Here is a 13875-nt window from a genome sequence, read left to right as displayed (position 1 = left end):
AACTAAGTAATAGTATTAATATCAATCGAAGGATAAGTTGAAGAAATCTAGACTTCTTTGCAAACCAATAAACCAATATATTTCAATTATTAGTACCTTATATCAAATTGTTAAATTTCCTCTTATAATATATTTCAGCCTTGGCAGCTTGTTCTCTCCTCTTATAATCAATGCTTATTAATTAATTTCCTTTGGAAATTAAATTATTGATAATATAATAATTAGTAAAAGGATTATTTTCATGAAAATAAATTAGTCTAGCTTAAGTATTTAATGGCCCAGGGATCACACTTGTTAGAAGTTATTTTTAAGCTCCATAAACCATCTCTTTTTTTATTCCAGTCAGTTGCCTTAACTTAGGAATTCACCTTTTTCTTTCGTTTATTATCGTCTTTATTTCCCGCTCTGCTCTTTTGATTTTTTTGAAGTTTCTAGTTGTTAGTTAATATTAAGGTGTAAATTCAAATCGCATTGCTAGCTTAGATTAAATGAGCATGTCCATTCTTAATGAGCTAGTTGATATCTTCTTGTGGTTCGACATCTAAAAGACTACCGTGACAAATCATTGTTGCTTTTAGATTAGAAATTGATAGCTAGATCAAAAACCGTCAGGACATCGCGTCTACTGTTCAGAATCGCTAATTTCAAAAGTTTATTTCCACAAGCCTTTGCAGTTACAGATAATAGCGGGTGGCTGATCATCATTAATTTTAATGAAAAAAAAAATACACAAAACAAAGCTACTGATTTTCCTTGAGTATTTTTTATCACCGTTAATTTTCTACTTATTCTCCTTGAGTATTTTCTTACCATCACTATGAATTTTGACCTCCTCAAAGCTATCTTTAGCTCCAATATCTTACATTTACTAAATGAAGCATTATAGTTTCTCCAATCGAATATAGAATTACGATGGTTACGGTCTAAATTTGAGATCTATTCCAACCAATATTAAGTACCTCCATTAACCGTCTTTTTTGATCCATCATTTATCAAATTTACCTATACCATGTAGGTCTTTCTGCAAGATAATTGGTTTAAAATTCTTATGACAATCAGTATATGATCGGATCTAATCGTTTGTATATGTATTCTACATGTGAATGGGAAATCATAGAATGGTAATCGTCATTAGCCAAAACTCTATTTTATATGATATCGAATAATTCTCTGAAAGGCATATGATTACCAATGCAAAAGTACAAATATAACTTGTATATTGTGTGTATCTCTCAATTAAAAGTTCGTATATATAATTCTAAATTTTAGTCATGCATTGCTTGTTTTCTTCAATATTCGTAACATTTGTAGTGTGTTAAGTTTTGTATATTTATTTAAGAACTCGTATGTATAAACATGTATACTCTTAGAGTCTTAGATACCAATTTTTTTTTATACATACATATATATATATATACTATCTTTATATTATTTTGATGGATTATGTTATATCTTCTTTTGAATGTATCATAAGAACTCATTTACATTCATACTTCTAACTCTGTAATGCGGGATTTTACTCGTACTGAGGTTTCTGTCTCAGTCTCTGTAACGCGGACTTGTTGATGATTAATTCGATCATTTCCCTTTCCTTTGTTCTTCTGCTCTCTTTTTTTACAACAAAGAGAAATCCATATCCCAAATCCAATTCCAACAGCAGCACAACAGCACCGAATACTATTCCGATGATACCGCCTGTGCTTAGTGACTTGGACCTTCCTACTTCTGAACCACCTCCAATATCTAAGGGAAAAAAAAAAGGAAATGCAAATGAGTTATATGGAACAATTATATAGTTTTGGTTTTAATGTGAGTGATCGGTTTCATCATACCTGAGAAGTAACCGTACGGATTGGCTTGGAAAATGTAAGGACCAAATATCTTGGGAGGCTTGTAAGTCTGGTTGCTAAACGCAAAACCAAGAATTGCCATTTCTGTTTGATTAAAACTAACTTTTCCCAATGGAAAGACCAAGAGATCTATTAGAAGCTGACGGTCAGTTGTATCCTCTCTTATGTTTCTGATAGCCACCGAGTCAACCGGATAACCGAACTTCTTAAAGAACTCAACCATTCCCTGCTGAAGATTCAAGAAGTTGGTGGAGTTGAAAAACCCGGAGAATGAAGGAGATCTGAAGAAGAGTGTTCCAGTGATTGGATACACACATTGGCACGTGGGACTTGGTGTTCTGTTCAGAACACATGGAGCACAGTTTGTTGGGAGAGTTGAAAATGAAGAGTTATGCTGGACTATTGAGCAGTAACTCGGTACGTTCCCCAACTCCATGCACACCGGATTGTTTGCTAATCTATGGAAATATCAAAGAGGTATGTAACTGGTTGAAAAGGTTACAAAAATTGTTAATTTAAAATTGTAACCAGTATATACATACAATACTTGGATGTGTTTACTAGATGTTGGCCTATAATGGGTTATGTCATTACTTTGCAAATCCACAAACTCCAACTGCTCGCTATAATTGGTACCAAAGTCCAATGTTTCGTTTATACCATTGCGCTTTAGGTTACTGCAAGTGAACAAAAAAAACTTCAAACATCTCAATAGTTACTACAAATTTCACAACTTCGACTTGATCTACCAATCAAACTTGCATGTATTACTCACATAGTCTGTAGTTCAGTAGGGCTAAAGAGGAAGATTGGTATTGGACCTTCAAGTTGTATCCCTTCCATCCTTCTGTTAAAGAGAATACCATTTGTTCTTTGTAACTATACACACACATATCTATATATATATATAGAGAGAGAGAGAGAGAGATCTAGAGAGAAAGAGATCTAGAGAGATGTTCATACAATGTTGACAGGGAGCGTAACGACGAAAGCCATGATGGAATGACTGAGAATTCCAAAGTATTATTGCTCACATCTCTGTGACATTACAATTATATAATTAATGTAACTAGATTAATGAAAATAAGGGTTTGAGAAGGGTAGTAATGGTTAATTACGCAGCAAAAGAGAAACTTACAATGTGTAGAGACTGTTCAAACTAGCTAAATTTGGAAGACTGCCCGTTAATCTGTTGTTGGCCAAGTACCTGAAAAGGATTCAAACTATAAACTCATTTTACTTCTTTCATTGATATATACAAAAAATGCTTTAGTTGCTCACTTACATTTCGTTAAGATTCGTCAGATTATTAAGACTCGAAGGAATATCTCCACTTAGTTTATTTCTGTCGAGACGTCTGTATATATGAAAATAGCGTATGAGATTAGTAAAAAAAAATTTAGATAAGTAAATGTCACACTAAACTAACACTTACAACACTGCCAATGATTTAACAAGGCTGAGGCTGTCCGGGATTTTGCCTGTGAATTGGTTTCCATCAAATAGCCTAACGATAAAACAATCAACAATGCCATCACTTTGTTAGTTACTCTCAACCTTTGGAAACTATCAGGTTTTTTATGTACTATTAGTGAGACTTACATATGTATCAAAGTCATGTTAGAGCTGAAGAGTTTTTCGGGGATTTCACCTGAAAGTTTGTTTTTCCCGAAATGACTGCCAAAAGAAGTGAAGGACAGTTTTATTATTTAGTAAATAGAATGAGTGAGCGTGTAAAATGTAATAAAAAAGATTTGAGGAGTATATACAAATGCTTAGTTTCAAGAAGCATGTCAAGTCCAGGTGAAGTCCCGTTAGAAATTGGAATGTTTCCTCCAATCTGATTGTCAGCTATATCAAACCAATATAAATTTGACAACAGTCCAATTGACGCCGGAATGGTTCCTTTAAATTGATTTAAATTCAGGGATCTGTATGGAGAGAACAAAACTAGTAAGTTTTAGGAGCTTAGAGACGACAAATGGAAAAATGTATATGTTATATAGTATATTTCCAATTACCGGGTCAATCGCCTGATTGATTTGCATTTTTTAGAGATAGTAAAATTTGGCGATTTGGAGGGTTTTGAAAGAACGTACATAAAATTTTGGTGTTAAATTTTAAGAGTATATTTCATAAAAGTTACTGCATAGTTATTTACTGTTGTTTAATTTTAGAATATTCGTGAGATACACCTATAAAGGCTACAACTGTTTCTAACAAAAAATTTACAGTCCCAACCAAAAAAAAAAATCTTACAGATATATAAGTTGTTTTAGAGATCCTATTGACTGGGGGATCTGACCACTGAAAGCACATCCGACAAGGATCCTGGAGAAAGGAGAGATTATTAATATAAGTGACAGGACAGGCGGTTGCTAGCTAGATCATGATGTCGTTTGCTTACAAGTTCCTCAACTTCTTGAGGTCACCAATATTTGGTGGAAGAGGTCCAGACAATCCAGGATTGTATGACAAATCCCTAAACAATGAATCATAAGATAGGAAACTGAAATACAGAATCCATTTATATACACAATAAAAAGAATAAGACATACAAGATCTGCAATTCAGACAGCTCTGAAATATCCCCAGAAAGCTTTCCTTCCAAGTTAAGGTTGCCTACTGATCTGCAATAGCAATAAGACATCGTCCTTTAAATAAATCAATTAAAGAAGAATCAATAGATTGAAGAAGAAGACAGAAACAATTTTTACATTGAAACAACGCGATCCTTGTTACATGTAATGCCAACCCAATTGCTTCCACAAGGATCAGAGCCTTTCCAGCTTTCTGGATACTTGCTCCATTCATTCCTTATGGATTGTAACGCAGTAGCTGCACCACCATGTTGATACCATTCAGAGATTTTAAAACACCTTATCATCGTCTATATATGCATTAATGCATATACTGGAGAACTAATGCATAAATACGTCTTATATTCTTTTATACTACATATCTAGAATTTTTTTTGTAAATTTACAGTTTTACAAAATTAGAAGTGTAGTAAACATTTAGCCAACAATGAAATATAACAAAAATATATATATGCAAGAGATACTTAACCGTCTATTCCATTTGTGAGCGCAGACACATAGCAAATTTGGAAGAAAAGCAAGATTATGAACGTTAAGACTCCAATTCTTGAACTCATATTCAGACCCACAAAAAAATATCTTTGTTCCTTTGCTTCTACTTGTATCTCAAATTAATTTAAGAAAACAACATGTGGGTCTTCACAAGTTATAACAAACTAAAGAATAAAAATTACAGCCTCGGCAACAAATCATGTACCCAACGATGTTCTGAGAAAGGTGAGAAGATTTTGAACAAACAAAGTGAAAGATATATAAAATAAAAATAAAAATAGGTAGTGGACCATATTAAAAATATATAATATAATGGGATTAATTTGTTATAAAAATATACTGGACCATATTATAAAAATATATAACTTGGTCTGTTTGCAACAGCTGATAATGGGATTAATTAAAAAGGAAGGTTTCGTGTAAATGGAAATGTCAATAGGGTTATTTAAACACTGAACGATACATTTAAAGAAGACACCAGAGAATTTCCAGATATTTAAAATTATGCTATTTATGAGCATAGGTCGCATATCCAAATGTTCTAATGGGGACAAAATACGATGTGTTTTCAAGGTGGAAAGTTAAGAGTGGAAATTTCTCAATCTTATCAGAGATAGCTAAGGATTTCTTGGCTAAGCAAGTCTCATTTGTTGCATTCGAGAGTGCTTTTAACACTAGTGGCGGAGATTATACCCATATAGGGGTTGTTTGACTCACTATATGTTAGAGGTTTTGGTGTGCACAAAATAATGGCTGAAGGATGATCTTCGTTTCACAGAAAATTGAGTAGTCACCATTCAACGCTACTTGCTAAAGTTGAACTACACAATACTCTTGAAAAAGGTAAAAATTATTTTTCTCTTTAAAATTATGTTTTATTTGTTATATTGAAATGTGAATGTTAAGTTTCGTTATTCAAATTATATAGAGATCGGAGTTTTCATACATGACTCGGCAATCTCGACTTAATGGCAATGGCAAAGCTTTGGTCCAGATACGACTTGGTTTTTATTTTTCTCTTATCTCAGCCTAATGTGTGTGTCTTTTTTACTCTTTATGTTTGATTCATGACTGTTTTGGTGGTCATTTGAAACTTGTTTTCATTTTCTTGGATCTTGGTCATTACTCATTAGAACTTATATTTTGTTGTTTTTCTCCTTTTTAGTATTTTGTTTGTAGTTTGCATCGTTGCGAGTTGTGGGTCTGGTGTTGTGAAGAGAAGAGAAGAGAAGAAAGCTATTGTCTCATGACTGCCTAATAAGGCTCAAACTAGGAAAAGAAAAGACCAGCTCATAAAGGAGCTAAGAAACTAAATCCAAAAACAGAACTGTAAATACAATTTTTTCAATCAAAGCGAGCATTTTCTTATATTTTCTCTCATTACTAGAGTTAGTGAGAGGAAAAATACAGAAACAATAGTTATTTGAAAGAAATATAAGTTTAACATAAAGGAAAGAAACACATTATAAATAGCCATGTTACATGACATATATGCATTCATATAGGAGAACAAGATCTCCTTCTCTTCAAAGATTGGCTAGTTCTTGAATACTCATGGGGTAAGAGTAAGCTCGGGAATTGAAATTAGATTTCGCAAGCAATATGTTAGCAGTCTCTGTCGGATGAAACGCATCCCAAAAGAGATACTTGGTTCGGTCAGGGCACGGGGTCTGCAGCGGCAGACACGTTATTTGACCATTGTTCCTTCCCACCCCACAACAACCTTTGTCCACAACCTCAAATCCTGTAGGATCAACGTAAACAATAATAAGACATTTTATGACAACACAAGACTAACATACAGTATATACCATGTGTTTAAATGTGTAACTCACCGTAAGCAGCTCCATTGGCAGCGAGATCATAGGTACTCTTGTAAGAATCAAGGTAAACGAACTTGGCTCCTTTCAACTGACCTTTGTTGAAACGGTCCACTAGGTTCTTGACTTGAGAGTTGAACAACACAATTGCATTGTTGATCTTTTCATTGCATCTTCCGGAACTGTTGTTACGATTATTGTAGCGGGCCAGCTGGTAAGGTATGCAACCGATCTGTCCCACTCCAGTCACAACCACTTTCCGAGCTCCAAATTGGTACAATCGCTAAAAAAAAAAAAAAATAGAATCAAGATAAATATAATGCATTGAGACATATTATGCATTACTGATCAACCCTTACGGTGAGCTGTTGTGTGTAGTCTTTAATGAGGGAATCTGCAAAGGTTTTGTCGTTGAAAGTGGTACTGGTTGAGTAGAAGTCAGGCATGAAGTAATTGTTGAGATAATCGTTACTTCCCATTCCGGTATAAAAGATACAACGGCTTAAGTATCTTTGCAGCTCATTTGTGTTTCCTCTGAAGTATCTAAGCATCTGCTCAACTGCGCTCGTGTACAGCTCTACCTGCTGGTTCATAGAAGTATGTGCACCCTACAAAAACATTTTGCAGTTTAATTATAGGTTAGTGTTTAATTGTTTATAATATAATTGATGTTGCTTTTAAACTTTTGATGACAGATAAAAGAAAAAGAAAAGAAAAACTTATAGTTTGTGTACCAAGTTGTCACCGGTCTCATCTCTAATGCCAGCTGCACCAGATGCGAAATTTGCACCTCTTAGCAAAGCCTGGCCACGAATCCTAGAATATGGTGGAATGTAAGTCCGAAATCCAAAAATTTGAGCTACAAAAACAAAGAAAAAAATGTTAAATTATTTAATAAACAAACTAACAAAATATGAACTTTTAAAATGGTTTTAAGTTCCAAAAAGTAGTTTCTTATAATTATTAAACTTATTATTCAAATATTGGGCATGTGCAAAGTATTTTTACTAGTGTTGAGCCGGCCTTGATAGTTGATATACATGTTGCTACGATACTTAATGCAAAACGCTTGGTACATAAGAAATGTGCAGACAAATACCTAGTGCATCAACGTAGGTGCGACCGTTGGTGAACCGTCCGGTTGAACCTTGGGGAAAGTCAATTCCATAAGGTCGGTAATTAGCCCTCGCAAGAGAAATCAACCTGCATACATTCAAATTATTACTATGAATTTGTGTAAAAAAAATCATAGTATATAATGAAAATGCATAATTGAACCAACCTGTTGTTGTTTCCATTATCGACTAAGGAGTCACCGAAAATGAAAAAGCAAGGGACTTGTGCCTGTTGTGGCTGTGACACGGTCGTTTTCAAACCGAACAAAACCAATCCCAAACTAACCAACAACATAAAACGGAGAATACCCATTAAACTGAAAAATATTGAAATACTGTTGTCAATGGATCTTAAGAAGAATGAGTTTGAATAGGGTTTGAGTGGAGTTGACAGTTTATATACTGAACAAGTGTGATTGGTTGGTTGGTTGGTTTCTATAATTGGTTTCATGTGCTGATAGATTTGTGACAGTTGGTTTCTATTTTTAATTCTTATCTCTCTCTCTTATTTTTACTTCTTTTTAGCTGCGGCTATATTCACAGGCGTCTCATGCATGCAATCTCGTGATGGGTCTCAAGAGTCTAATGTGTTGCTTTCCAGTTGTTTGTGTCACAAGTCAATTTATGTAACAGTTGGCACATTACTCATCAAAGACGGAGAAAACTATTTTAGGCAAAAAAACTACGTAAGATATATATAATTGTTAGTACTTGTAAACTTACAATTTTTTTAGAATTCCAAAACTTTTCCACTTTGGAAAAATAAGAGCAAAACCATACCTGCAATTGTGGATCAGTTTGTTTTACTAATTTCGTGTAGGTAATTAATCTAGATTATTTATCAAGAAAAGTAAATGTTGAGATAAGTATTAGATCAAACTTATTTGGTGAGTTTAAGACCTCGCTCTATGGGATACCAACATGATTACTATATGAGTTTATCTTTATAGAGCCTGTGATGACATTAAATCATCTCTGTATTGACAATGTAGCTGCAGGTTAACTAAAACTGCATGAAAGGTTTAGTTAAACTAGATGGATTGGAAAGGAGCCTCGCAAGCGCAGGCCAGCACTGCCACAAACGATGATGTAGGCCCTCCTCCAATGGGGAGACCTTAGGCTAAGTAGTACCTTCCTTAGTGTGCAACGGAAGTCGCACACCTAGGCCATGAGTCCTCTCTTAATCACTTATTGACTCTATCCAAGTCAGCATCCTTCAGCATTACCCCTACCCTTTATCGTCTACCCTCTCACTCTCTGTACCAGACAACACTGCCAATGGAGCTACCAATGTGGTCCATGTGGAATTCTAATATTCTTGGGGAAAATGCCATTTCAGATGGCTTAGGGTGGGACTGTTTAGTTATCTATCAATCATTCAATCGCTTTATGCTAAAATGGAACTGTCACCAAGAGTAAACAGATGTATCAGATTGTTCCAAACTTTTAAGTGTTGGGGATATGGAACCAAGCTTGGGTTTCAACCAAAGTGGTATGTTTTGATGGAATTCAGAAGCCTGATGCTAAAATGGAACTTGGAAATTTCATTGTACTTTGGAGAATTTAAGACAAAACATCTCTTTGAGGACATATTTTAATCATTCTAACAGAGCTGGGTTCATTCACAAGCTTGGAAGATGGCCATATCTCAACGAACACGGCGAGCTTTATCTTCCTGCCCCAACCCCAGAGACCTCTGTGCATTTGCAATGCCTTCAGGATCTGCATCAACCACATCAACCGTTAAAACCACATATGAATTGAACACAATAGATCAAGGGTCATTGAGGCGGTCAAGGTAGAAAAACACTGAGATTGTCATCACAACTTTTACCACACGAGTACACGACAAGAAAACATTTGACTATTTGGTCTGTTGAATTAACATATGGTATTGGAAAATCATGCTCACCAAAGAACTGAGTGAAAATGCGGGTGAAGAAGCTCAAGTTGCGAGAGACGTTGAATCCCATGGCAGGAGGAAGAGGCTTCACCAAAGTGTCTATAGTGAATACTCTTTGCAGGAACTGTAATAGAGAGGCAGACTGTACAGCTTAGGAAATGGTTTTTGAAGATACAAAATTTTTCTAGTCTGAGGTTACAATCTAAAAAACGAAAAATCAAAGCTATCCAGCAAACTGCTTCCCTGTAAATGCGTAAAATATGTTTTCTGAATGTAAAGATGGTTCGCGATGCATGCAGTGTGTCATGATTCAGATTCTATTAGAAACATACTCATTCATATATAAATAAGCAGAAAGGAATGAAAAATCCATTTGAACAGAAGTAGCGTTAAAGTATCTCCCTAACAATAGAGAGGTTCACAAACCTGACCAAGCAACTATTAAACTGTCCAGAACTACCAAAGATAAGTTTTCGTAACAAAATGAAGTATCTAGCCAAAGAGACGAAGGTTCACACCAAAATTACACAGTTTTGTTCCACTAAAGCACACCAACCGCTCTTAACATTATGCAAGGCATACAATAAATCCCTTAAAACCAATCTTACATGTATGGCAGCTCTTCTTGAAATGTGAATCTGATATATGAGATTCTAACCAAGCGAGTATATGAACCATTTGCACTGAATCCATTAACTTGAATTCGATACAGTGTGTAGGAAATCGTAACTTCATGTAACAAAGAGAGTGAAAAAATCCATTCTTTTCAGCTTCACATAAGGCTTGCATTGATTGATTGTTATATAATCTTAGACACAAAACTGTATAAGAGAATTGCATAAACGTAAAGGATGAATCTTTTTCACATTTCTCCAATACCCATTTATCAAAAGATGTAGGAAGATGCAACAGAGGCAAGGTCTCACTATTCACTACTAATTTCCCCCCAAATTCCTAAAGGCAGATACAAAGAGGAGCAAATTCACTGTACGAAACCTAGAATTACAAATTAATAGAGAGAGAGGGTTTAAGAGACCTGATAGTTGCGATTGAAGCTGTAACGAAGCTGAGGATCAATCTCAAGTAAATCATCATCATCATCGGCGAGACTACCTTTTTTGGCACCGCGGCTAGGGACGTGCATCTTCGACATACCATCAGAATCCTTTATGACCTTAAGCTTTGCGCCGCTAAACTTGTCAGAGTCATCATCGTCGTCGCCTCTCCACGGCGCTTTTGATAACAGTTCCTTCTTCTTCGCCATTGTTGTCTTCACCCAATCCTTTTGAGTTCTTCGTGTGTGTTTGTTTATGAGTGGGATAAGGCCCTAAAGATATTGTTTGGTTGCAAAGTTAAATTTGCTACTAAACAAGATATGATTTATCAAATGTCTTGTTTGGTTATATTGTAGGATGTGTTACCAAACGGGATATGAATTTCTCTCCATTAAACTGATTAAAGCTAGGTAATACGAATTTCAACAATGCGATCGTCCTTCAAATACAATAATCTCTTCAAACAATACGTGTTTCTATAAATCAGTACGAATTTCAAGAGGTAATATGTACTGTTTTCCAATCTAAAAACATAAAAATTGATTGTTATCATATAATAAAATTTTCATAACAAATTATTCTATTTAAATTTGGACATTTAGTATATAGAATATAATTTGTGCGTATTCATATCCAATTATTATAAAGGAAAATATAAAAGTGAAAGATAAAAGTGAAGGGGATTTAGGTTTCCGAGCTCTGGAACAATTTAATGATGTCATGCTGGCCAAACAGTTTTAGTGGTTAATTCATAATCCGATATCTTTAATGGCTCGAGTGATGAAAGGAAAGTATTTCAGAAACAAACATCCTCTTATGGCAAAGAAACCGAATAACTCTTCTTTTGCATGGCGGAGTATTTATTCAACTAAGGGGTTGGTGGAACAGGGAGTGCGATGGGTTGTAGGTTCTGGTTGTTCTATTTCGGTTTGGCGAGATCCATGGTTACCGGATATTCGTCCAAGACCAGCGAATGGTAGGGAAAGATTGCTGCTTCCGAGTTTGATGGTTAATCATCTCATTAATCTAGTTACTAAGGATTGGCATTTGCCTATTCTTGAGGAGTTTTTTGATCCGGTAGATATACCACTTATTCAGGGTATGCCAGTCAGTAAAACTTATCAACCGGATAGATTATTATGGCACTATACAAAGTCATGGAAGTATTCGGTTAAGTCAGGTTATCGGTTAGCCCGAGAATTAATTGCGGAAGTTGAGTTTGGGCCATCGTGTATGTCCCTGCGGGCTCAGTCCTGGAAATTAGATGTCCCCCCAAAGAAACACTTTTTCTGGCAAATTCCCTCGGGTACCCCTCCCGTGTTAGAACGGCTTGCGCATCGGGGTGTCCGTTGTGATGCTTTGTGCAAGCGGTGTGACTTGGAGACGGAGACTATAAACCACGCACTGTTTGATTGTCCTCGGTCGCGATGTATTTGGGAGTTGGTCCCGGTGTTGCTGGAACCGGGAGGTTTTCCGTATGCCTCTATCTATGCGAATTTAGATTTCATATTCTGGCGGACGACTTCTCAATCCGGGGCTTTTGATTTCATTTCTCGCCTCCCCTGGATTTTATGGTCACTTTGGAAAGACAGGGATAAAAAGGTTTTCCAGGGCACTTAGTTAGAGCCAATTGAGATTTTAAATCAAACAGCAACTAAGAAATTATTGTGGGAGGAAGCCAAATCTTATTCAGTGAGAAATCTGCACCCCCCCCCCCCCCCCCCCCCCNGGTCACTTTGGAATGACAGGAATAAAAAGGTTTTCCAGGGCACTGAGTTAGAGCCAGTTGAGATTTTAAATCAAACGGCAACTGAGAAATTATTGTGGGAGGAAGCCAAATCTTATTCAGTAAGAAATCTGCATCCCCCCCCCCGCCCTTAGTGGAGGAGAGGGATTATTCTACCCGCTGCCAGGTTGATGGTTCATGGAAAGGTTCGGACCCTTTTCAGGGTTTGGGTTGGTGGTGTTGTAACGGTGAAGATTACACGCTTCTTTTGGGCGCACGGAGTGTCAGACAAGGCCTAACTCCCCTACACGCAGAATTACAAGCACTGATCTGAGCTATGGAGTCTTTACTGGCGGCTGGAGTTGCTTGTCAGGCTTTCGAGACGGATTGTGCAGAGCTAGTTGCGATGGTGCAGACGCCGGACAATTGGCCTACTTTTTCAAATTTACTGGAGGAATTTTCGCAGCTCCGAACATCTTACCCTTCCTTCTCCCTAGTCAGGATTCCCCGCGACCTCAACGAAAAGGCAGATTGTCTTGCTCGGTCTTCCAGATCTTTATTTTCTGAATCTTCTCTTGTAAACTCTTATCCTCCTGTTTGGGCAACCAATCTAGGAGTACTTTTTTAATTATTAATGTTTGGTTGAAAATAAAAAATAAAATAAAAATAAATAAATATTTTTTCAACATCCCCTATTGATATTTAGGAAGATCTGGTGCAGGCAAAAAAAAATAAAAATAAAAAGAAGGAAAATCTTGTAATAATAATTAGAGAATGTTTGAAACAGTTTTTGTCCCAAACTAATATTAAAAACCAAAAAAGCCTTTCTTCATATACGATCTAAATCCCTAGAAAAGCTGTTCTCAATGGAACGATCCGCAACCAAAGTAATTGTTGTTCTCCTTACGGATCTCTTCTTACTCACTCTGTTAACCTCTGTTTTTCTCTATTAATTGGTTTCTTCACAAGAACAAAAATATTTGGAGTGTTAAAGTTTATGATTAAATCTTTTTTAATTTGTACCTTTAGGGTCTGGAATGGAACAATAGTGATGTAGCAGACGTTCCAGAATATTAGCTTTGATGTAAAAGTGATCTTTCTCATTAAACCGTAAAGTGAGTATACAGAGAGTATTTATACTCTAAACAAGTGTATAAGCATAGAGAGCTAAAGGAGACTCAACTATACATTATACAACATAATATACATATCTACTAATAACTCAATATACCCCCCTCAAGCCGATAATTCTTTGGTCGCATAAAGGCTTGAAACAGACATTCTTTGAAGAAGATGATGGAAAGGACCAGAGTG

At 35.9% G+C, this 13875-nt stretch overlaps 3 protein-coding genes across 3 annotated transcripts; all 3 read right to left on the bottom strand.

The window, feature by feature from the left end:
- Window positions 1517-5639, bottom strand: LOC109128700 (probable leucine-rich repeat receptor-like protein kinase At5g49770). Its single transcript, XM_019235544.1, has 16 exons — window positions 5636-5639; window positions 4920-5045; window positions 4568-4688; window positions 4409-4480; window positions 4258-4332; window positions 4110-4181; window positions 3620-3781; window positions 3453-3527; window positions 3286-3357; window positions 3136-3207; window positions 2989-3057; window positions 2814-2888; window positions 2626-2697; window positions 2393-2527; window positions 1833-2308; window positions 1517-1743 (listed from the first exon to the last, which is right to left on the bottom strand). The coding sequence occupies exons 1-16, from the start codon at window positions 5637-5639 to the stop codon at window positions 1517-1519; spliced, it is 1905 nt and encodes a 634-aa protein (XP_019091089.1).
- Window positions 6282-8259, bottom strand: LOC104741960 (GDSL esterase/lipase At1g33811). Its single transcript, XM_010462905.2, has 6 exons — window positions 8045-8259; window positions 7862-7965; window positions 7497-7621; window positions 7122-7370; window positions 6778-7045; window positions 6282-6686 (listed from the first exon to the last, which is right to left on the bottom strand). Exons 1-6 carry the CDS (start codon window positions 8188-8190, stop codon window positions 6469-6471), a joined length of 1110 nt encoding a protein of 369 aa, XP_010461207.1. The 5' UTR covers window positions 8191-8259; the 3' UTR covers window positions 6282-6468.
- On the bottom strand, window positions 9399-11082 carry LOC104741959. The gene is made up of 3 exons (XM_010462904.2): window positions 10817-11082; window positions 9790-9904; window positions 9399-9599 (listed from the first exon to the last, which is right to left on the bottom strand). The coding sequence occupies exons 1-3, from the start codon at window positions 11042-11044 to the stop codon at window positions 9526-9528; spliced, it is 417 nt and encodes a 138-aa protein (XP_010461206.1). The 5' UTR covers window positions 11045-11082; the 3' UTR covers window positions 9399-9525.

The sequence above is a fragment of the Camelina sativa genome, chromosome 14 (assembly GCF_000633955.1).
Source record: "Camelina sativa cultivar DH55 chromosome 14, Cs, whole genome shotgun sequence".
Classification (NCBI taxonomy): Eukaryota; Viridiplantae; Streptophyta; class Magnoliopsida; order Brassicales; family Brassicaceae; genus Camelina; species Camelina sativa.
The sequence above is the reverse complement of the archived record's forward strand: the minus strand, read 5'-3'. Positions and strand labels throughout refer to the sequence as shown.

Bases quoted from the DNA above. Each gene is read 5' to 3' on its own strand.
- LOC109128700 (XM_019235544.1), bottom strand. The intron at 4,182-4,257 runs GTAAGCAAACGA...TCCTTTCTCCAG, and splicing joins CTCAAGAAGTTGAGGAACTT to GATCCTTGTCGGATGTGCTT. The intron at 3,208-3,285 runs GTAAGTGTTAGT...TCATATATACAG, and splicing joins GTTAAATCATTGGCAGTGTT to ACGTCTCGACAGAAATAAAC.
- LOC104741960 (XM_010462905.2), bottom strand. From the start codon at position 8,190: ATGGGTATTCTCCGTTTTATGTTGTTGGTTAGTTTGGGATTGGTTTTG. The intron at 7,966-8,044 runs GTTGGTTCAATT...GAATGTATGCAG, and splicing joins GATAATGGAAACAACAACAG to GTTGATTTCTCTTGCGAGGG. The intron at 7,046-7,121 runs GTAAGGGTTGAT...TTTTTTTTTTAG, and splicing joins ACTACACACAACAGCTCACC to CGATTGTACCAATTTGGAGC.
- LOC104741959 (XM_010462904.2), bottom strand. From the start codon at position 11,044: ATGGCGAAGAAGAAGGAACTGTTATCAAAAGCGCCGTGGAGAGGCGAC. The intron at 9,905-10,816 runs GTCTCTTAAACC...TCTCTATTACAG, and splicing joins GCTTCAATCGCAACTATCAG to TTCCTGCAAAGAGTATTCAC. The intron at 9,600-9,789 runs GTGAGCATGATT...TGGTTGATGCAG, and splicing joins CATTTTCACTCAGTTCTTTG to ATCCTGAAGGCATTGCAAAT.